At 39.0% G+C, this 24,533-nt stretch overlaps 1 protein-coding gene across 3 annotated transcripts in view; it reads left to right on the top strand.

The window, feature by feature from the left end:
* The window catches only part of adam12b (ADAM metallopeptidase domain 12b), a 95,513-nt gene that overhangs the window by 52,076 nt on the left and 18,904 nt on the right, over positions 1–24,533 (top strand). For all 3 annotated transcript variants that reach the window (XM_032541410.1, XM_032541411.1, XM_032541409.1), the window contains 6 exons: positions 971–1,055; positions 3,518–3,666; positions 15,282–15,459; positions 19,829–19,918; positions 21,401–21,596; positions 21,722–21,830. In XM_032541410.1, the coding sequence (XP_032397301.1) occupies positions 971–1,055; positions 3,518–3,666; positions 15,282–15,459; positions 19,829–19,918; positions 21,401–21,596; positions 21,722–21,830 (807 nt within the window). The remainder of the gene's footprint in view (positions 1–970; positions 1,056–3,517; positions 3,667–15,281; positions 15,460–19,828; positions 19,919–21,400; positions 21,597–21,721; positions 21,831–24,533) is intronic.

Here is a 24,533-nt window from a genome sequence, read left to right as displayed (position 1 = left end):
CCGTGCAACTTCAATAAAGTGTCCCGCGCATGTCTCAGCATAATGTCTCTCCTCGGTTGTTATTACAGTCAGAGCACGTGAATGCAGCGCCCACTTTTTATCAGTATAATGCACTGGAACTCCGAGATAATTCTGGTTAACCAGTCCAGTAGTCCCCAGTGAGTCCAGTAGTCCTTAGGGTGCACGTTGTAGCGTGGTCGCTTTTGCAGTCCTCTCCTTTTCAAACATCTTGTGTATTCTTGTGATGGTGCGTCTTGAGGGAATCTCATACCTGCCGTCGTCGTTGCGATTCTCAGACCAATGTCCTCCACCACCGTACTGGGCCTGCAGTCTGTAGCTATCCACGTCACTATGGCATTTGTTAGCGTCTCTTGCCTTTGTTTATCTAAACTTACCCGCATGCTGCATCTAACGTAGCCTGTCAAAGCCTCGAACCACTGTGTGTTTCGTTGAATGATTTGGTGGTATCAACTGTCAAGGTGATATTTCAGACTGGAAGTACTCCGGTGATAAGAAAATTCAACTTTGCAGTATTTACAAAGCCTGTGAGCAACAAACTTTTACAATAATAAAGAAATAATAAAAACTGCGTTACTGCGCAATAAAAAAATTGTTGGCGTTAATTAATTAATTAGTTAACGCGATAATAACCCGTTAACTTGCCCTGCCCTAATGATAATACATTGATAATGCAAAAAAGGTTATTTTGCTGATTTATGCATTAGGAAACCTCTCCTCAACTCCTCATAACTATTCTTTTTCCAAACAAAGTTGATATACTGCACTTGAACCTGGTAGGAAATTAGTCTAAACCTTAATAGAAGACAAACTGCATTAATAAAATCACACTTTGTGGGTAACAAGCAAAAACAATGCACAACAGCTGGTGTAGTCCTGTAGCTCTAAGCCCTTTTCTCTTACAACATTTTTATCTCCTCTCCACCCTACTTCTGTCCTCTGTTCTTTGCAGCGGGGTTTACTTCCAGGGCACCACCATTGGCATGGCTCCCATTATGAGCATGTGCACAGCTGAGCAGTCTGGAGGCATTGTCATGGTGAGTATAAAACCTTCTTGTTGCTCCCACCCTCCTCTTCCTTTGTGTAGCCAGATTGTATCAGTGTGTACATTGTGGACAGTGTGTTCAGATTCAGCAGGCTAACACAATCCAGACATGATTTACACATAAAAGGTGTTTGTTGTTTGCTGGCAGGAAGTCATACTTTTGAACATAATGATATTTATGCTGGCACTCCCTCAACATTCATGGACGCATCATTACCACAAACACCCACGTGCACAAAAGAATATGTAAAAAATTAACTCTCAAAAGGATTGGACTGCAGATACCTTTTAAGGTCATTTGAATTCTTGCTATCATTCAATCAGGCTTTCCTGTGACATCTCTAAAAGGGTTGGTGGGGCAAAGTGGTAAATCAAAAGCCACAGCGTTTAAACAAAACTACATTTACATTTTTATTAGATGTGATGAATTGTTTATACCAGCTCTTACAGAGCACACATTTGAATTTTTTTTTTTTTTTTTTCGCTTAACTGCGCACCCCTGGTACCACTAAATTATTACACGTAGTAAATTAGCTGCCTGTTGGGCTCCTCTGCCTGCTGTAGCACTTGACAACCATTCCAAATCACAAAGTGGGTATCAACCCAATGTTATTACGCCCCAGCCCAGATGTGTATCCTTCATTAATTGATATGTTTTCTGCTGTCCATGGCTGTGGTGAGGCATCTCCAGATGTTTGTCTTCCCCATTACTTACAACTGGCAGATGGTTTGGACTGAGATTAAAGAGCCATGTAACCAGAGGGCGGCCAGATGAGATGAACAATTTCTCAAACCATTCACTACCATGTGTGTTTATCGGCTACAAATCCTTTATTTGGTCCATGTGTGCTTTCAGTTTAAACATCATAATGCTATGTATTATTTTTTTGTACTTTATAGGTGAATAGTAAAGTTTAAACTGTGACAGCTAGCAATATCCACTTTTTACATTGTATTTTTTTTAGGGAGTTACTTTCTATCAAATTCTCACCATCACAACAATGGCTCATAGCTGTTTCAAAGAAAGGACTGTGGCTTCCAAGAGTTTCATCTATTTCTACTGACGGATATTACACTTTTTGGAAGAGGGAAGCCCTCAACTATGAATCACTCACTCACCCACACCCCCACACACACACACACACACACACACACACTGATAGACATGACAGAAGCAGAGGAAAGTTTTCCCATCCTCCTTGTTAAAAGGTGCGGTGCAGCTCCCCCATGATGGTGCTCTGTAATCAGAGCAGAAAATAGCATGGCTTGCCCTCAACTTTGACAAATGACCCCACTTTCAAAGGAAACGTGATTTTCTCATGTACATTTCTCATGTAGAGAACATTTCATACTGCAGTTAGACATACAGTAGGCATCTGTACATGGGTGACCTCTATCTCACAGGTTGCCAGATTTGAAATGCTGATTCATATACATTATTAGGAGTCAGGGGTTTTGTTATACATCAGTCAGCTTTGTTGAATATGTAACCAACATACCACCACAACATGTATCTGTTGTAAGGCTGGAACACGCTTCGCTGGGCTTCACTTAGATGACCATACACAGGTGCCATTCACATTCACAGGCTTTTGTATTGATTAAGCTAACCGGCTGCTGGCGGTACCTTCATATTTACCGTAAATGTATGAGATTAATACTAATCTTCTCATTAAACTGCAAGAAATTGAAGAATGTGACAACATAAAAAGAATAAGATATCAATGTTGGAAATATATGCAACATCATACATAAAATGATGTTTAAAAAAGAAAAAAATGGCTGGTCTGTATATTGAACTGCAACCAGCAGAATTTAGCTAAATGATGGCACAAATGATCTTATCATTAAAAGACAATCCCATTGGAAGTAGGTAGGTTACCGTCTCCATCTCCGTCTGGTTTTTCCTTTCCTAGTCTTACCTTGGCGTACATATGTACGTTGACTTTATTTCTCAGTCATCCTCCCTCTCTTTCTGCCTCGTCTTCCCAGTCTCCCTATCAACCCGTCTACAGAAAAAAGAAACTTCCACCTCTCTCTTGTCATTCTCCGTCTCTGTCTGCCTTGTGAAGGGCAGTTGTTTCGCTTATCAATGCAGCAGCGAGTCATACAGTGTTAGCTTCATGGAGCTTCCTGCAGTGGCTGTCGTCTCCAGCAGCAGCGGGTATGATTGGGTCTGCAGGGGTAGGGGAATGGCAGATAAATTCAGGCCTCCATGAACAGAATGAGTAAGAGAAGAAGAATGAGGGAACAGATCGGACAGTTACTGAACTGTTTTGGGAATCTGCAGCTTAAAAATTGTCTTGAACATTTTTTCGTGACAGTGCACTATAGTTGGCTTGGTTTTTTACTCAAAGCTTGGTCAAGTTACTTTGTTTTCACAACATACAAGATTACACATACAGTAACTACACATAACTCATGTTCTGGAGTTTCTCTTTTTTTCCATTACAGGATCACTCTGAGAACCCACTGGGTGCAGCCGTGACTTTGGCACACGAGCTTGGACACAATTTTGGGATGAACCACGACACCCCAGAGCGCGGCTGTGGCTGCAGGGTGACAGTTGACCGTGGAGGCTGCATCATGACCCCCTCCACAGGGTGAGATTCTGATGACATTTTTCATACAATACGGTATCCATGAAGAGATTATAAGCTTCACGATTAAGCTTTACGATTTAAGACAAATGTGAGAAATATTCATGCTGCGGGTCGGGTTGGGGCAGCTATAATTTGTAGCAGAATTTTAATTAAATGTCCACTCCACCACACTGTCTTTGCAATGGTTACTATATGTTGGTTGTTGTTGTTTTTACTGTATATGTATTTATATTGTAGTTTTAGGCTGATTTTATTTATAATTAAAAAAACATTAGCTAAGTCAAAGGTTTAAAATCAAGACTTTAGTCTGTTTCGCTCTGTTGTGAGTGCATTGATTTAGAGCCGTTAAACAATTACCCTTTAAAAGCCTTGTTTGACACAGCTATGGGATTAAAATTGATTTTGTTTATCAGCTTAATGTTTCTGAAATAATTAGGCCTTCTGTTTCACCTGAACAGTCAAAAAAGATTTATTAAGCTCCACTAAGCTCCAGAGGTTGGATCATTTTCATCCGTACATGATGCTCCATTGTTTGTGCGGTGTTGTTTGAGAGGAGGCTCAAACACACAGACACACACAGTTTGGCCTGAGACTAAAGCATCTGCTCAAGCATTCTACTCATGTTGCCTGGGTTTCTGTGATAACACTGCTGCTGCAAGTGATGGACTCTGTGACTGTTAGTAAACAGCAAGTAGATAAGGCAAACCCAGAACGCAATACTCACTCTTGGTCTTGTGCCAGTCTGGTTTGTCATGGTGAGTCCCGCAACCATGGATGCATGTGGTCAAGATAAATTTCACAACACTGACAAAAAGGATGAAAGACACAGTTACTGTTTTTATTTAAATATTTTATGGAGTTTCAAAATTCAAATTAAAGAAACTGCTCACACAGCCTACACCTGTCCCATGCATTAAAGGAGAATTCCAGTCAATTTCAACATGTAGCTCTGTTGTTTGGAAGTTTGGAGTGCTGTCAGTAGCAAGAAAATCTAAAACAATCAGTGCTGCCTACACCACATTACCCTCCTGCTAGAGTTGGCACCCAACAGGTTTAAACAGGGCAAATTTTTAACATGCGTTCAGCCTTCAAACAAGTTCAAAATTTCATTACAAGTGCCTACCCATGTGCAGAACTTCAGTATCCATTAGACCAAGGACCCCTTAGCTGAAAGAGAAACAAAGCAGGGTCCCCCTACTGCTAGGATTGTATAAAATGAAATTGCATATTAAACTGGGCCTAGAATAAAGTGTAGGGTGCTTTTATATGTACCTTTTTAGTGCATAAAATACTAAGCTAATAAAATATTAAATATTATGTTAAATATTCATGTTAAGACATTTTAATTTTTGAAAAACACAAAAAATAAACTAAAATTTGGAGGCCTGCCTGCAGTGACTCTTAGGACCCCCGTGGGGTCCCGGACCCCTATTGAAGATCTCTGCGTTTGGCTGTAGAATGAGCCAGACCACTTACCAAGAAATTTCTAAAACTGTGAGCCGAGGTCCACTTCCCATTGCACCCTAATCTGTTCAAAGCGAGAAGATGTATGGTATGAAAGACACAGTTGCACACGTGGGGACGTATATTAGGTGGACAAACAGATGAGAACAGGCTAAATGTATAGAAATGTAGAAACAGGTAAATTAAGTTGTTTTCAGTACAGTGGTCTATTTAGAATTACATTAACAACAATCTGCTAAGGTCTGAGAAGCTGAGTTAAAGCAATGAGCAGATACATTACAATCTGTGAAAAGTCCCCGTGGATGTGTGATTTTACTGGTACTAATTGTAGCAATTGTCATTAACACTGACAGAGAGTAGAAGATAAAGGCTTCAATTATGTTTATAAATCAGCAGAGGCATTCTAGAAGAAAACCATGGGTGGCTTGTGAGCACATCCATTCAAAAAGCCACAAAATCTTCAAAGTAACATAAATAATAATAATAACTAATAACTTACTATGCATGAGACTTGTCCCAGAAAAACTTGAATGACATTTAACTACACTAATAAAACAAAAGGGATGAGAGGGTCTGTCCCAAACCATTTTTGTGCAGCCTCAGGCATTAGTGAGCTCATGCTACATGCTACAACATTTATTTCCGAGAAATAACACCACTGGATTTATGCAGTGTAGTTTTTACATATGCATTTGGCATACTGACACGATGAGTTTGCTTTAGCTCATCACTGGCCATAGATATCAAATGATGTCATGCAGACATTTAGAAAAATAACTGCATGATGTAAGTGGATAGGTTAATGAAACACGGTCACTCCTTTTCAGCACTCTGTGCCATATAATTATGAAATCAGACACATTAATAGTTGAGAGAGGTGATCAGTGACCTTCATTTTGGAACTCTGTCCTCTTTTTGCTCAGTAAAGGGTGCAGAATAAATCCATACACAGTGTGTATGCTGACATTTTGCATGTCAATATTGTGTTGGTAGACTGACTCCAAGTATCAATATTTCCCTATTTAATTATCAAATTTTATTTGTGCATTGACTATTGCTTACTGCGGTCTGTATGTTTGTACTCAGTGAAGATGAATACTTCATTTCATGGAATTTATTGATTTGTAAGATGGTGTAGTGAAACAATCCTAGTAAAGGCCCTTATAGCCCAGTATCACAAATTTGCCTCAAGGGGCTTTCTGTCCTTAGATCCTCACTTCAGATCAAGAAAAACTCCCCAAAATATAACCCAGGAAAACAGGAAAAAAGTGGAAGAAACCTCACAAAGAGCAATAGAGGAGGGATCCCTCTTTGTGGACGGACATGTTTGTTTGACATGCAATCGATGTTGTGTGTACAGAATAACAAACATAATACAATTACAATATAGACAATTTAAAATGACAAAAAAAGAAATACAGCAGAATGTAAACGTGTATGAAGAATATGGATCCAGAAGCATGTCAAAATTCCAGCTGTTGTCAAACAGATAGAACCTGAGACCTGAATTCAATTTCATTCACTGCAATATAAAGTACTGAACTGAGATGAAAAAAACAAAGCAACTAGCTTGTAAAAAGTAGAGCATTTAGCAGTGAATGAGCCAGATATTTTCTTTCTAAATACTACATGGCAAAAAGAGAGTAATTATTGGTCTTATATGTGTCAGGTAAATACAAACACAACTCCAAATGAATGCTAATATTGCTCTGTATCTGCTTGATGTGTAAATAGGCAATTTGTTGTGTTTACAGCTTATTCCACTGCTTGGCCCAAAAAATCAATTAGTACTGTTACCTGTGCTGCCTTTTTTTAATGTTTGAAATTAAGGATAAGATGTCAACTGTGGTGTCTAGACAATGTTGTTGTCTAGATTATATCAGTTGTGCTGCGTCAGACTATGAGCCATGGAGTTCATAGTCTGAAGTTTGTCATGGGAAACATTTCGACAGAGTTTCTGAGCCAACTTGAAAGATGAAAGTATGACTTTAGCTGAGTTCAGGCTTGACTTAGCCAGTTATCTCTCAAATTGAATTTCCTGAACTATTAGCCCAAATTCACAGTGTCCTGTTGACAAAACCAATAATTTCACAAACCAATCTAGAACTCATTTCCCCCATCACAGATCTGGTTTCATTTTATATATATTAGCAACCTCCTTTGACCTTCAGCCCAGATCCCTTCCGAATGTTAAATACATCGTTGTTAAGCGGCATAGCTAGTTTGGCTGTGTGTTTGGGATATTCTCAGCTTAGACTTGCTAATGGAGGAAAGGACAGGCTGCATCTAAATGACGTGATTATCAGTGACGCTGCCAGCTGCGATCAGGGCCAGGGCACACAGAGAGAGATCCGCAGAGAGGTGCTTTATGCATGGATAGACAGGCGGAATGAGGAAGCAGTGGTTTTCTTTGTCTTTTATCTCCCTCAGTGGTAAAGCAGGATGAGAAACACAAAGAGAAATAGAGGTGAGAGAGTGAGAGACAAAAAGGAGAATGGTGACAATAAAGGAATTGTTTGGGTGCACATTAACATCTATGACAGGCGTATGAGCCATGAAGACTGGCCACGAGAGCTTTATGTCTTAATGAGTGGAAATTTGAGGGACATAGACGAGGAACAGAGTTGGACATTTTGAAGTGTGGACATCTTATAGAAGTTGAGCTAAGAGTTGCATCATATGAATGTGTGGAGAAAGCGCAAAAGTACTTTCCTGTGTCTAAATGTGTTACTGAGAAGAAAGTGAAGCCCAGCAGGGAGCTGTGGCTGGACTTTGATGCCAAGAAAGGAATTTCTTTGTCAACACAGTTTGAAATAGCATGTGAGTCTTGTTTTTTTTGCAAGTGAGGTGAGCAGGTACAACTCATCATTATCTGATTGTGCTGAGGAGAGGAGGGATAAAGCTAGTTAGGTTGCCAGTGGGTACATTTAGCTTGTGTTTTTCTTTTCTTTCTGATATTTAATCACCATAGGCTTCTGCCAGTGATGCAGTCTAACATTTACCGAAAGGTCAGACATGTCTCTCCTGCTTAGCTTGGACTAAATGCATGTCAGTCTGTAGAGCAACTTAGAGAGCAGTGCAGAAAGCTTAATGTCAGTCAGAGAGCCTGCAAATAGAAGAGCACTCCTAGTCTTCATGTGACCAATACATCTACTGTTTCCTTCACTGGCATCACATGCCGAGATGATCAAACTGACAGGAATCATCTGCACTGCACATATGGCTTTAGATCCAGGAAAAGCTACCTGGTGCCCAAGAGACTGTATCTCTACATCTCAGTAACAGTGTAAGGCTTCGGCAGATTTTTTTTAACTTAAAACCAGCATGACAAACTTGAGGTGTAGGGTTTGGAAGAAACCCACATTTAGGAGGCATGCTGTGTCTTAGAAATATGCTATTGTGGTGCATTATGGGAAATGTAGGATTTAGTGTTTTTAGAGCTTGACCCATAATAGGAACAAACATTTAGGATATCTCAACCGCTGCTGCTTCAATTTTGACCATTCCATTTTGAAACTCTGTCTCGTAAGTCCCCCAACTTAATGAAATTGCAATACTATTGCTGTAGTCCCCATTTAAATCATTAATTTTAGGCCAGTGTTTTAGTTGATTAGTGGGTCTGTCAAATTGTTTATGTTTGTGTAGTTGTGTAGTAGTATGATCATTTTCTGTTCTATTTGGAATGTGTAGATCAAAACAATATTTCAAATGCTTCGAAATTGGCATTGTAAATGTTTTATGAGGAGGAAATGCATTAAAGATGTTGGTTAGAGCTCAAGCATGCACTCATTTTGGTGTTTGAATGCAATGGCGTTTGTTTACAAGAAAACTTCACTGCCCCCTTTAACCAAATCCCCCTCTCTAAAATCAACAGACATGGCAACATGAGAAGGGGTAAATATCTGCTTTTCTTGCCCTTCACACATTGATGAATTTAAAAATGGCAAAAATTGGAAATGTTCTATGCATTTTCTTACTGATATGGCCAGTAAAAAAAGCAGAATGTTATTTTCTTTTGCATTTAAACAAACTGAGTATACTGTTCGTCAGTGAAATAGCACCACATATTGTCCTCTGACAGTATCACAGATGTATGAGGCTGTAAGACATTGATGAGATTATGATCGTTAACAGTGTGTTATTTACAGTGTGAATGACATATTTGCCTTTCCAACATTACCAACAGCCAGAAAAGAGCTGACTAATTAGATTTTGTATAACTGCACAGCCAAATTAGTTCCACCCCAGCAAACTACACCTGGAGAGGGTACAGGGCTTTATGCTAATATTATCCAGGGAAACCTACACTCTCTGCACGGCTAATTTCCTGAACAGCAGAGCAGCCGTGTGGTCTCAGCTGTGATAATACACACCTTCAATGTTGGTCAATTGCGGACTGAAATCTGAACATTTAAACTGTTCATACATTATTTAATGCTGAATTTGGTGTGTATTTCTTTTTAGACAATTTCTGTTTTGGTGTTTACTTCGGTTTATCAACAACTGTGACTTCTTTTCCTGATAGTGTGAACCGTCTATGGTGTGAACATGGTTGTTATAGTCTAGCCTTTTCATTTCTTTTGACTGGGATATGGCCTTTAAATACAACAGCAGCTTACTATGACTGATGGGATCCCACATGAAGACACAATTTTATACCAATGTTACAACAGTTTTGACAGTTTTATGATTTATTACAGTTCACCAACAAGCGTTTCTCCAGTTCTCATTGCACTAAAACATTTGCGATTCTTAGTCAGCTACCACATACCAAGTGAACAATAATTTGATTTAGTCTTTTCCTTTTCATATAACTTAATTTTTGTCCTCCCCCTGAAAGCCACAGACATTCAGCCAATGTCACAGAAACAGTTGGACAGCATTTGTGCTTATCAGTGTCCGGACAGTAAGCTCTTTTGCTGTCTGGTATCTACTCATTGAACTGCACTTGTCAGTGAGTGACAGAGAAGGAAGATATTCTTGCAGCATCCCTGGACATTGCGTGGGGCTGACACTGCACCTGTTACCTAGAGGGATGTCAGCTGCAAATTAGCGTTGCAGCTCAATTGTCAAAGCCCTGTTTGTATACTCAATCACCGGCCAAATCAGGATATCAGTTAAAGGTGAAAAAGTGATTTCTTGGCTTCCGCCATGGCTGTTGAGGTCCCCTCTGCTTTAAATAAACCAGCATATAAATGACAGAGCACGTCCTAATGGCTCACTTGTAGAGAGCTGTACTTAATTGGCTTTAAATGTCATTTCACTTAATTCAAAATCCAATCAGTAATATTGCATTCCTTTTTTGTTTTATTTAGTTAGCTGCACGCTACTTTGGCGTTTACTAGCAGATAGCGTTCTTATTTTACATCATGAAACCAATGGGAGAACTGAACAATATCTAAGTAATAGTCAACCATGCGTGGACTGGTTAACAAAAATAGTGGGTTTTTGGCTTTTGCTTAAACATGGCCAGTGTTTCAGAAGATAAATCAATCAATAGTCCACAAAGGGAAGTTAACCCAGAGCTGCCTGTATACGTACATAGCAATACCTCTAAGTTGTTTTTATACTTTGGATATTATTAATACTTTCCCTGTGGGTCTAATTTGGTAATAAGAAATTTTGTTTTCTTCAGTGAAGAAATATCCGACAAACACACTCTGTCACCCACAAAACAATTACCTAAAATACACTAACAACAGATATCATTATACATTGTTTTCTTATGTAAAACAAGGGCACCTCTCTACTGTTTAGAATTCACTGCAATATATATTACTACAATGAATCAGACATGATTACGCAGTACGCTTTAATGTATGTCTTTTATTTGCACTGAGTAATTCCAAAATACAAGAATTTGTATACATACCATCCACTGATACAGATACAATAGAAATGCTAATCTACTTGGCCGTCTGCATTTGGCCACAGGTTCTCATCCAAATCACATCTTATAAAATCTAGGACAGTAAACCTAGGAATAAATCTTCTGGCATGCCTGATCCATCCTTGGCAATCTTCTGCTGATATGTCCAGGCATCCAGCATTCATTGCTTCGTGGAGGGACATTTGATTATGTGGATGGTGATCATAAACCTTCCACCTCCATGAGGAAAAAAATCTTCTATGGGGTTGAGGAATGGAAAGTAAAGTGGGATGAAAAGTGACACCATTCTGGGATGAGCTGCTAACCACTCAGTGACTGAAACGGGAGTGGTGAAATGCCACATTGTCCATATAATTATAAATGTTGGCTGTTTTCTTCTTTCTGCATCCCTGTCCTCAACTAGCACAACCCTTTCATAGAGATCATGCAGGAATGCATGGAGATGCTCAGTGTTATATGGCCCAATTAGTGGTTTTTGTAACAGCAGTCTATCAGTGTATATTGCTGCGCACATTGTGGTGCTGGCATCCGTCTGGCCTAGGACATCCACTGTGGCTCTCTTCCCAATCACATTCCTTCTTTGTCGCCGTGTTTTGATAAAAATGTGAAGTGTTTGCCTGCATTCAATCTCCATGACACTCTAAAATAAATCCACAAGGCAGCATATGAGTTAGGCTATTGCAGTAGTATACTGTACATTACCTAAAATGTATGTCTTTGTGTGTGTTTGGTTATGTTAAAAAAGAGTTCTGTATTTTACAGTATTGTGACCTTACCTGGACATATTGGTTCCTGAGTTGCCTGACACGTTCAGAGTTCCTCTCAAAAGACACAGTATACAACTTCTTCATCCTGACCTGATGTTTTTTTCAGGACTCTGGCAATAGTTGTTATGTTTACACTGTGAATATTTTCAAAAGTACCGTTGTCTGCCAAGACTCTGTCGCAAATCTCAGTGAGTTTTATGTCGTTGTTTCTGATGACCATATCGGCAATGGCAGTTTCCTGCACATCACATTCCTGAACATCCTACATCTCCCACCTGTGAGGTAGCTGTTGAGTCCTTAGCAGAAAAACAAGAACAATTACACACAAGTGGGTTTGCAGGCTTTGCTCAATTTACTTCTGTAATGTGCAGCTCAGTCAGATGCCATGCAAAATACAAGTTACCTGTTGGTTTGCCAGAAAACTCTAACAATAGATACCACTTAAGAGCGTTGCAGATTTGGCTGCACTCTCTGACCAGCCTCTCTCATTGAGACACCATGATTGATTACATGATCAGCATTATACATTATAATTACAGTAGCTTTAATCTCATCTGAGACTACAGCTCTTGATCTTCCTCTTCTTCTTCCACCACACATATGAATTCCTCGCCCCCCTCTTAGCCACTCTTCTTCTTTCAGCCACTTCTCCATCTCTGGCTGGGGCCATGTTTACATCACAATTTTAATTCAACTATTCTGAGGTTGTCTCCTTTTGTCATGAAATTGAAAGAGTAACACCTGTGTAGGTGTTAAGCCATAATGAGAATCAGCTGTGGTTAGTCCAATTGTCCAGTTGTTTTCATAGCATTTCATTTTTTGATTTGAAATAAATTATTATTACTATAGAAATGTAGCAAATTGCTGTCTTATTCATTTTTTTATTTTTTTATTGTTTTAAACTTAACTTTGACAGTTTAGAAAACAGTATGTTAGCATGTGCAAATTGGCCTGTAGGTGCATAGAGTTTTGGTAGTTGTTGTGTTGAAGTGAGAAAGAATAAATGTCATTTGAAAGCTGTAGTCATTGAATGCATTTTGTGCCAAAGCGATGATGAATGATCCCCAGTTTAGCCCACATATAGTTCTGTTGTGCTCACTGTGTGAAGAGTTTAAAAAAACAAAGTGACCCAAGTATTGAGAAATCCATCCTAGTAAAAAACTGTAATGCCAGTTTACTGAGAACAGACTTTGTTTACCCCTCATACACATTCCAACCCCTCATGCAGATCCCAAAGCATGCCAGTGTTTTGTTATCAGTGGCAGCGCGTGCTATTTACAAGGGGCTTGGTCTTCTCTGTGACGTAGTTTGATCTGCTTAGTCTATCCTTGACTTTGTGCATGGGTCTCAATGCACAGGGCAGCAAAGCTCTTTTTCTATATGTGTTATGGTGGTAAAACAGCTCTAACAAGTGGATTATGGGAGCAGACAAGGACAGACAGATAGGTAGATTGGATTTTGGTCAGTGAAAGATGAAAGCCAACACTCAAAGGTGGAGAGTCTGAGTGAGGTTGTCACAGCAGTTTCACTTATGGCTGGCCATTAGAAGAGGATGTTTTTTCATGTTCCATGTGTTCCATGTTCTCTGGAAAAATGTGTTCTCTTGGGGAAAAAAAGCGGATTTCTTTCTCATTGAATGCTGACACCGTTATCTCCAGTCCCCTCAGGAGGAGCTTCACTATAGTCAAGTAACAGCAGTGAAATATCCATGCAATTGCATCAGCCAAATCCCCCTTAGGCAAAGGCAAAGCATCACACACAAACCTCCCCCTCTGTCCAATGCCAGGCTCGACAAACATATTCTGTGTAATTTTTAATTTTCACAAATCTGCCCCGTCAAGCTGCAAGCTTTGCAGACAGTCTCCGTGCCCTGTTGCGTTTGAAGACCCCAGTCAGTCTATCGCTGTATAAGTACGTGTATGACTTGTTTCTGTCTGAAGTCAAGCTTTTCAAGTATCCAATGCCAGCTGCCTCTCTCTGTGCCAGGTCTGCCAATCTTCTCTGCTATCCATTGCTCCCTCCCACCCCACATCTTCTTTTAGATGCTAGACTATGTCCCAATATGACTGTGTGAGCTGTGGGCTACTCATTTTACGCCCTAAAGCCTGCTTTTCTGTCAGTCCTTTTGTGACGCTCCTCTTTTTTCTTAGCTTGCATGAAGCACAAGGTTGAGGGTTGTTTTTTTTAAGGTTATTATTTTACACTATGTTGTAATGCTGCATGTCCTGTGGCTTTTGTTTCATACTGCCAATGTGTTTGGAAAGGTCAAAGTAGGACAAAGGCCTTTTTAAAAGGCACAATTAAAAGTTACATTGTTCCTTCATTGTTATAAATGAATGCCAAAAGCAACTTTTCTAATATGAAATTTTATCAATAATTACCTGCTATTTGTAACCCCAAATAGCCTACAGCCACAGATAGATTATGAAACAACGGAAAAAGAAGTTTTAAACCCTCCCATCCCTCTTACAAAGTAGCAAGACACCCAAACTGAAAAAGACACAGAACATCTCTTTGTGTCATTTTGCTTTTGTGGTTGTTTTGGTTAAGCAGTCTTGTCCATTATTCCATTTCTCCTTTTCTGTCTCTTTGTGGTAATTTTGTGTCCCTTTTTAGTAATTTTGTGTTGTCGTTTTGCCCTTCAATTTGTGTCTCATTTAGTTTTTTCTTCATGGTTGTTTTGTGGTCTGTGTCACCCCTATGACCCCACATCTGGTCCATGATTTAATTTTAGGCATAGATGGTTTTCAGTCCCTTTGTACATGCCTCAGTGTCATTTGGTCTGTTTCTGGCCCCACTCTGTATAATTTTGTTTCTTTCTCGTACTTATTTACATTTTTTGTTTTGTTTTTCACTTATCACATCTCGTTTTCCCTATTTATTTCTGGTTTTTGGTTCCTAAACTTGCAAAAGCTCACTCTAGCAGGAGAACCATTCCCCCGGGCTTCACAGCTGTTATTGGCATATTACACAGTTTCATCTTTAAAGTCATAACATTTTCTCGTATTCTTTACGAAATCCAACTTCTTTCCTCAATAAAGTAGACATTAGTCAGCCCTTAAGGTAAGTGATACCAAGGAGTGAAATTAATTTGTTAGAAATTATGTGGTTTTGGTTGCACTATTTTGTCAAAGTTTCACATACACACATGCTAACACACACAGGTATTCACATCCAACTTGCTTCAGTTGTCACAGTGGTGCCGTGATATGCCTCTTGAAAATGTAGCTGCCAGAGAAAATGTTTCTCTGGACATTAGTGGCCTGTTTACGTATTGAGTAGGATTGAAAATCTATTGCTGTGGGGAGTTAAAGGCCTCTTCAGTCCATTTTTTCCAGATCATTTTGGTTTCCCAACAAAAAAATAAATAAATTCACACAAAGCAGGATTTTGTCTGACCCGGGCAAATTTGTGGAATTGTTTTAGAAAATAAACCTTGTCATGTCTCTTAATTCTTTCATTACAGCCAATCTTATTTTTTATTCTTCTTGTAGGTATCCATTCCCAACAGTGTTCAGTACATGCAGTAAGAAGGACCTTGCTGCCAGTCTAGAGAAAGGCGTGGGCATGTGTTTGGACAACATGCCCGAGGTAAAGGTGCTCTACGGTGGCCAGAAGTGCGGCAACGGCTACGTGGAGGAGGGAGAAGAGTGTGACTGCGGGGAGCCAGAGGTAAGGTGGAGACCAGATGCCTTCATCCCAACCTGCTTCAGTGGATTGCATCAGTCTCCAACACTGTGGTTGTACTGAGCAGCTCTGTATAACTATGTAAATGTGAAACAGTGTGTAACGAAGACATGTTCTTGCTGAATAAACAAAGTAAAAACACAAAAGCAGCTCAGAAAATCAATCACAAGTCTTTGGTGAATCGTAATTTAGTGAAGTGTAGGTAATGTGATTCTGAATTTCTATATACAGTAAACTACTTCCTGAAATTAATATATAATAATACTCAAACATAATGAAAGAATGGGTAGAAAGGAATCATGATAAAAAAACGTCAGCGTGCACTTTTCTTCTTCTTCTCTTGTTAACTTGCTTTTCCCCTAAAGACCCTAGTCCAGAAAAAAAAAACAAAGACTGTCCTGTAAGCAATCATCCAGAACCACTACAGATCTCATCTGCTCCCTCAGACCCCCCGACAAACCATAACAAACTTTAGGTTAAACTTTCTATTGACATTGACGTTGTGTATGCAGCTTAAAAGCATCAAAACCTGCCGTGCAAAAAAAGCCTGAAAGCTCAGCAAATCACCCGAGGCCTCCAATATAAGTGTTTTGTTTACATCACACCTTTTCTTAGTCTCCCACATGTGCAGAACAGTACTCTGACAAGCTGCCACAGTGATGTCATGTCCTTGCTGAAAGCCCATTGATCAAACCACTGTGTGACAAAGGAAACAAACAAAAGTGTGTTCGGTTCAAAGCTGAAATAAGCTTTCTTTGGCTTTACCACCCAAACAACTGGGCATGCTCTAATGCACGTATCCACTAGAGCTGTCAATCCTCCTCTATTATACCATTAAAATTTCATTTGTTATTTTTTTTAAATATTTGAATAATATTTGAATATTTAATGCTCAAATGCAGCCTGTTATTAATATGTACTATACTACTAAGGCTTATGCATTGTCAGTGCCACTACAAGCATGTGGTTGTTGTTCCACGTTCTGTCCACTTGAGAGACTTCCAACATTAGCTTGGCATTGAAGGGGACCTACCTTACAGCGCATTGCATTTCTGACATACCGCTCTCCGTTTACTATCATTTTCCACCACGAGCACATAGCGACAAACACAAGTCAGCAGAAAACTCTGTAATGAAACATTATCTAATAAGCGTATTGAACGCCTCTGTTGTAAAGACTAACGGTGCTCGGTAAGCACAATGACATCATGTTAGCAAGCACAGTAAAAACGATTTGTCACAAACTCAGTAACAAAAGTGTTAGCCACAATGCTTACAGCATTGATAACTAAGCCAAGCGGTACTGTCACTACTATTTCAGTGATTTATAAGCAACCTTTATCTTGCAGATTGTCACATTACTGAGAATACAGCTATTAGAAAGTTGAAGCTACTCTGACAGCTGTAGGGCAGCTAACATTAACTTTAACTGTCTCCATGAAGCTACTAAGCTCCTATAACTTTGCAACGCAGTTAGGAGACAAGAACGAGCTAACTAATGATAACATAATCATTTTGGCTCAGTGGATGTCGAGTTTAAAGGTGCTCTAAGCGATGTTGGGTGATGTCCCTTCTTGTTGACGTTCAAAATATTGTCAAACAATATATCCTTCCTCCTTATCCTGCCCTCTCCCCCTCACTTCCACGCACCAACCCCCCAAACTCCCACCCCCAAATTCCTCTTGTTGGTTATTGGCTGGAACACTGTATATGTTTCGTGATGCAGTTTGGTGCGGTTTGTTTTTGTTGGCATTTGTGGACCCTGGGCTGTCTACAGAGACCAGACCAGTGTTTTTTACGGTGTGTTCAGGGGACTGGGAGCTAGCAAATAGTGAGGAGATGTTTTCTGTGTGCGACAAAAAATTCTGTAGCCTAAAAAACAAGTGACATCGCTTAGACCTTTTAAAGTCATGTTAAAACTATTTCCCATTCTTTTTCCGATTTCCAGCTGCAGCCTGTCACTCCCCCTGTACTAATTTTTCGTGCTCTTGCCTTGCCGCTAATGAATTGTTAATCAGACGTGACATGATAAAAGCTTTTTGTTTTCACATGCGGGTAGGCCAAGGTGAGAAGAGGGAGATTACCTAACATTAACCAACATATTTATATTAAAAAAAAAAAAAAATCCCATTTGAAAATTAATTTTAGGATTCAAATAGTTTTTTTGTTTTGTTTTTTTTTCGTTAGAATTACACACACATTTTGTTTCTGGCTCACACACACTGTATGCACCCTGGGAAGTGAAGTGAGAATCAGATGTGGGAACCAGGTATCCATCTGTTATAGCCAGGGCAGCTGTGTGGCGATTTAATGCTGTATATATATTCCAAATCATCTTATTTGAGATGGTGGAACCACTGAGGTGTGGCATTTTTGGTTAAACTTTTTTTAACCTTTGACTGATTAATTGATAATTTCAACTCTTCATCTGGCAAAAAATAATATTATCCCATTTAATTATCTGCTTCTCAAATCTGAATCCTTTCAAATACATTATCAAATTTATTTTTTAACATTTGTAGGTAACTGAAGTTTAAAATAACTCAAAAGATTCAGATCCTAAAGCCCTTAGATTTTAGTGGCAGTCTGAGTCTAATTGATATTCACAACCTGAAAATTAAATCAGTAGAACAGATGAAAAATTGATTAAATATTTGTCTGATAGATTGAAATGTATTGCCTACTGACTTTTACACTGTATTTTTCACAAGTTGTTTATGCAGAATAGTGGCGGTCACGATACAGAGCTATTAAGTTGATAAGCTTAAAATATTGATATTATAAGCATTAAAGTTTAACTAGGAGATTTTGCTTAAGTTGACGTAATGCAATCAGCATGATCATTTCTCTAGAATCTTCCCTCAGTTGGTCTTGTTGAACCACAAAAACACACTTGCAGTCGTCAAGTGGTGTTACAGAGTGATGTTACTTTCCCCCGACTTTTCCTTCCTTGACCACTAAAGACACTGGCTTGCCGTGAGCATTTCACAGCAACAGACAAGTTTCATTTTAGCAATTACCAAATTAATTTTATTTAACTAGAGGTGATATGATCGGTGATGTTCGTCATTTTTAACCCAATAAAGGGATGGTCAGCGCCAACTAAAAGGCTTAATTAGAAAGAAAAGGCTAGATAAAAGATTTGTTAGCATTAGCATTGGAGCTTAAAAAATCTGGGTATTTTGGAAAAATGGAACCGGCTATCAGGGTTGATCCCTAATCAGGATTAACCAGAGCTTTGTTTCTGTAAAAAAGACTCATCTTTGAGTGGGCATTTAAGTTGTTGTAATTTTGATAAACTAACTCTTCAAACTGAACAATGTATTTGATTTTTAATTAAATGGTGTTATGACTATGTACTCCATCATTTACAGGCTGTAGGTAGGATTTTAGCGGAGTGTTTGACCATTGTGTTTGACCACCAATGAACCAACTGTATGATTTACATTTGCCAACTCTATCTGTGCCAGCTTGCCCCTCCATAACCTAAATGATGTCACCACAAAGAGCCTGCTTGTTTTATCTGCCAGCCCACTTTGATCGAGGGATGAAAGCAACCTTTTCTCTCCTCTCTAAACAATAGGCTTACGTCAAAGCCAAAAGGTAAACAGCCAGACTCATAAAACCACACATCAACTGAAAATTAGACATTCAACAAGCCAGCTGCCTCCAGTTCCCAGCCTTCAACACATCTTTTTATTACCTTAAAGCCCCACGAGAGACGTTGAGAGAAGATAAATGTTAGTGGGAGTTGTTTTCTGCATGATAGCGACAAAGCTGATGTGTTTTGGCATCCAATAAAAGATAAACATTGCAAAACCTTCCCTGAAGTATTTTACAGCATTACTACACTTTCAACTTTTCCTTATGTGTCCTCTATCTTCTTGTCTGTTTCTGCCAGTAGCCAGCTGATCTTGTCATTGTGGTGAAGTGGCTACAATCTTCGCCTCTTATGGCCTTTCAAACCCAACTCCTGCTCCTGTCCACGGCGCACGAATTGACAATTCTGCCACATCTTTCTACTATCAAATCAGAGTTAAAGATCTTAACAGTGCTACACCTGATTTCTATTTTCTATCTCTGCCTCACAGCTCCTACTTTTGGTCATTGCATTAAACACTGGTCCAAAAGTCTTCACAAGAATTCACAAATCAGGAGCATACGAGCTTCAGTTAATATACATCCATTCAAATCCAAAGGTCTCTAGGTTAGAGTAAGTAAGGCGGGAATCCCCAGACAGGAAATGTGCTCCCCTGACCTGGAAGTCTTGAACTAACAGGAGACCAGCTGAGAGAGCAACTCCAGATCAGGTCCATATGTTGTTAACCATTTTGTTTTCTTTCCCTCATTCAAGGAATGTATGAACCCATGCTGTAACGCCACCACATGCACCCTCAAGGGAGACGCTGTGTGCGCCCACGGACAGTGCTGTGAAGACTGCAGGGTAAGATACGAAACAAAGATACGAAAAACACTCACAAAATGCTAAGATCATTATTGAATATTCTTTTCATGTACGATTATTCTATAAAAATGTGTTTTAAAATCACAATAACACAACACAATAAAAATAAAAATCTTCCATGCAAAGTGATTACGGTATGCATATCCAGAAAAACACTTAACATAAAGGATGTGATTGGAAAATTAGAATCAACCTAATCGATCTTCTCTAAAGTCTATAAAATATTTGGACCATGAAAAAGTCCACTCTCAGTCCTGTCACCATCAAGGCAGATGATGTGGAATGAGTCTCCAGCTTCAAGATTCTGGGAGTCAACATCACAGAGGACCTCTCGGGCTGACACTGCATCGGCAGCAGTAGACAAACAAAAGAATTCCCTTACTTCCTGAGACGGTTGAAGGGAGCTAACCTCCCCCAGAAGTTGCTGGTGAACGTCTATAGGTGCACGATAGAGAGAATCCTGACAATGTCAGGACATTGTCGGCACTAATTTGCCATCACTTGAACACCTAAACAAGACCCACAGTATGAAAAGGGCTGAGAACATTGTCAAGGACACTACTCATCCTGGACATGGACTGTTTGAGCTCCTCCCGTCAGGCAGGTGTTACATATTACCCCGAATACGCACAAACAAACTGAAAAATAGCTTTTTCTCCACTGCCATAACACTACTGAACTCTGGAAATGGCATGTAACAATAATCAGTATGGCAATGTGCAATACAAATGTCACTGCATATGTAATACTACTGTGCAATGTAACTTTGTGGCAATAAGAAACCCTGATGCTATAACGCAACTTATGTGCACTTATGGTTAGCTCCTAGTTATATAAGGTTAGCTTTTATTCATACATAAATCTTATACACATTTAAATATTTTATTACAAATTGTATAGTATTATCCTATGTTGTTATTTTATAGTATATGTTATTCTAGACTTACATTTATTTTATTATTATTACACTTTTTAGCACACCCTTGTGCTTGAACTTGAACTTAACAATGCTTATTATTAATAGAACCACTAGTGAGAGGTGGGGGGACATCATACTTCACGCTCACAGTGGTCAGTAATAAAACCTTCACCTGCAAAACCAATTGTAAAATCCAATTTTTAACCACACTAGCAGCATGGCTCTATGGATCGTAATGTTACGCACCCATACTGAAATATCTCAACAACCATTCAATGGATTACCATGACGTTCAGAACTGACATTTATGTTTCCTTGAGGGTGAATCCTAATGACATCGGTAATCCTCTTTCATTTAGCGCTACAATACGGTTCATATTTTTGGTTTAGAGTGAAATGTGTCAACAACAGTCCTGCCACGTTTAAATGAAGACACCAAACTTTTAACCAAAAGCATAGACTTTAACAGATAGATAAAGTCAGCAATTCTGGAAATTCCATGTCTGAAAAGGCTTACTGTACTGTCCTGTATATGTTCACAGCTGAAACCAGCTGGGACCATGTGTCGAGATTCTAGTAACTCATGTGACCTGCCAGAGTTTTGTACTGGTGCAAACCCTCACTGCCCAGCCAACGTTTATCTGCATGATGGACACGCCTGCCACAGCGTTGAAGGATATTGCTACAATGGCATCTGCCAGACTCATGAGCAACAATGCATCACCCTGTGGGGACCAGGTAAATCAATGGCTACTAATAGGTTACATCATGTACATGTACATCATACTCACTTTAATAAGGAAAACCTTTCACTTAATTTAGGTGATTATATTTTGTATTTTGCTTTTTGTCTTTGTGTACAGGAGCCAAGCCTGCCCCTGGGATATGCTTTGAGCGAGTCAACTCCGCAGGTGATCCTTATGGGAACTGTGGGAAGGACTCCAAAGGCTCCTTTGCCAAATGTGATGCAAGGTAAGACTGTGCAGCTGTACTGATGTGGTAGAGGTACAAAGAAATGACTGCAAAACGCAACTGAGTAGCTTAAGTGGCGTCATTAGCAATCTTCATTATTGTGTGGAATCTGACATGTGATCTTCAAACAAAAGTTTACATGGGTGAAAAATGTAATTTGAGGAAAATGGCAGCTAATTACGGACTAGAAGAGTATTCATAAATCATTTCATGCTATTCTTGTAGGCTAATTGTTCTAAAGATCTTTTCCCTTTGGGCGAATTCTGTAATCAAGCTCTTTGTTAATTGATGTAATTGCTTTAATGACCGGAGGACTGAAGCACTGCAGCTCTCTTCAGCAGTCTTTTGTATCTACAGTTACTTATCTTTTTCAGTGATTGACAGGCCTTTATGGTTGGGGGTTTATTGATAAGGAATTTTACTATGTGTCTTTACAGTTTTTCTCGATTGGTTACACACAGTTTCTGAAAGCATGCCTCGTTTCTCAGAACTCTACACACAAATCAAAAAACCCACTCAATGGGCATAACCCCTCAATTCTCCTGCAAAATGAAACTTTACATTAAAAACAATGTTATTTCTTCTCAAAATGGTATTTTGTTTTCAAATGACACACAAACCATGATATGAATAGACATTCATAAGAACCAGTTGAACACTGATGTACTCAATGTAAAACACTATAATGAATGGAAAACACTTCTTCTCCATTCTTCATAATGACTTTTTGGGTTTAGTTTCACACTTATAACATACAGTACATACATAAGTGTGTTGTAAAATATTTGAATATTGTTTTATACTCAGAACATACAAATACACGGTAACAAAATTATTTTCCCACAAAAACAATGTACACAGTGTACAACCAACCAACACAAAGTTACACATACAGTGGTCTACATACAAAAAAGAAGAATTTACTGTATACAGTTACAGTAAAAAAAAAAATTCTATGCTGCATCCTCTCTTCTTTTTCGGTCTGGCCACAGCACCTCATCCACAAAAATATAGAATTGAGGAATGGAGAATATGGAGGGAGATAAACAACTAAAAAGTGTGAGCAGTGAACTAGTTACGAACCAGAGCGGAAACTTACGTTGTCCCAAATGACAACATACCTGAGCTGCCCTGGGCCATCTATCTTATCTGGTGGAATGAGTGTGTTGTGTAGGGTGTCCAGGAATGTGATCAGATGGGCAATGGAGTAGGGGCCAAGTGTAGCATGGTGATAGATGACGCCTTGGTGGCCCGAGACTTCAACAATGGCATGCTGGCCAATGATATTCCTTCCCCTTTTTTTGTCTTTTTGTGAGGTTGAATCCAACCTCATCAATGAAGATGACCTGGTGCTCCACTGCAGCCACCTCTCGCTCAAGGACTCTCTGAAACACACATGACAATATCAGAAATAGACATGGAGTGGTCACTATTGTGAAGCACAATCATTATGATTACAGTACTGAAATATGTATAATGTATTCAGTGTGGAGAGTATGCATCAATTGTGGGAATGTATAGGACTCACTTGCACATAGTTATATTGCAATTCTTTGACTCTTTCTGAATTGCGTTTAAATGGCACCCTATAGACCTGCTTACAGTTTTTACAAGCTCAACCAAGACCAAAACAATGGATTTTTATTGACAAATTTGCAAATGCTTACACACTGTGTGTCAGAACAGATAACATCATGTTCTAACACTAACTTATAGGCAAAAGTCAAAGTGAACAGCTGTTCATATTGTAAATTGAAACACAAATATATTGCCTGCATTTTATTCCATTGTTACTGTCAATGAGAGAAACAGCTAATTGAAGTTATGCAAATAGATCAATCACAGCTAATTCCCATCTATGTAGGAAACACACTCAAGTGTTGAGGTTCTTTCAATTGCAGGACCATCTGTTTTTACAGTATTCTTTAAATGTTACAGTAAGTGAGTGTTGTGCTTTGAGAGCAAAGATTAGTGTAACCGAAGTCAAATTCCTTGTTTGTTTTACGCAAACCTGGCCAAAGCTGATTCTGAAATGTTACAGTTGTACATACAGTAAAAGAGGACCTGTTTGGGCTGATTTTGTGTGGAAAAAGAACAATACAGTAAAGATGAATACAAAGAAAGTAGGGATAGGAAGATGAGTACCAGGACAATTCTGTTTCCTTTTTTTCATACTGTAAACGGGACATTCTATAAAGCTACTCTGAGATGGGTCATTCATTTTTGTCTTGAATTTCTGCAGCAAAAGAGACAATATGCATGTATTTACTAAACCCAACAAAACTAAAATGTAGAAACTGCAGTGTAAAACACAATCTATGATCAATACAATATGCTATTATCTATTGTAGACGGGCAGACCTGACACAAAATAATGCAGTTTCTGTAACTCCACCTTATATTAGTGTTTTTTTGACATTGGCTATGACTGACTAAATGTTCCTGTTGGAAGAGAACAGATGTAAGTGTTTTGGAAGAATTATTTGATTTTGAGACATGTTTGCAGTGTTTTGGTAGACATAGTGTATTGTGTTAGTGTATTATTATATTTTGAAAATTAGTGTTAGAGTTTAGTTTACAATGTGTGATTTTGAGCATGAAGTTAACTGTTTTGCCTTTTGTGTGTTGTGTGTGTGTGTGTGATGGTGCATTAAGGGTTTAGGAAAAGTGTTTAAAGTATTGAAAAAATTGTCATAGCAATCT

Source organism: Etheostoma spectabile, chromosome 17 (assembly GCF_008692095.1).
Source record: "Etheostoma spectabile isolate EspeVRDwgs_2016 chromosome 17, UIUC_Espe_1.0, whole genome shotgun sequence".
NCBI lineage: Eukaryota > Metazoa > Chordata > Actinopteri > Perciformes > Percidae > Etheostoma > Etheostoma spectabile.
This window is presented reverse-complemented; position numbering and strand designations above follow the sequence as displayed.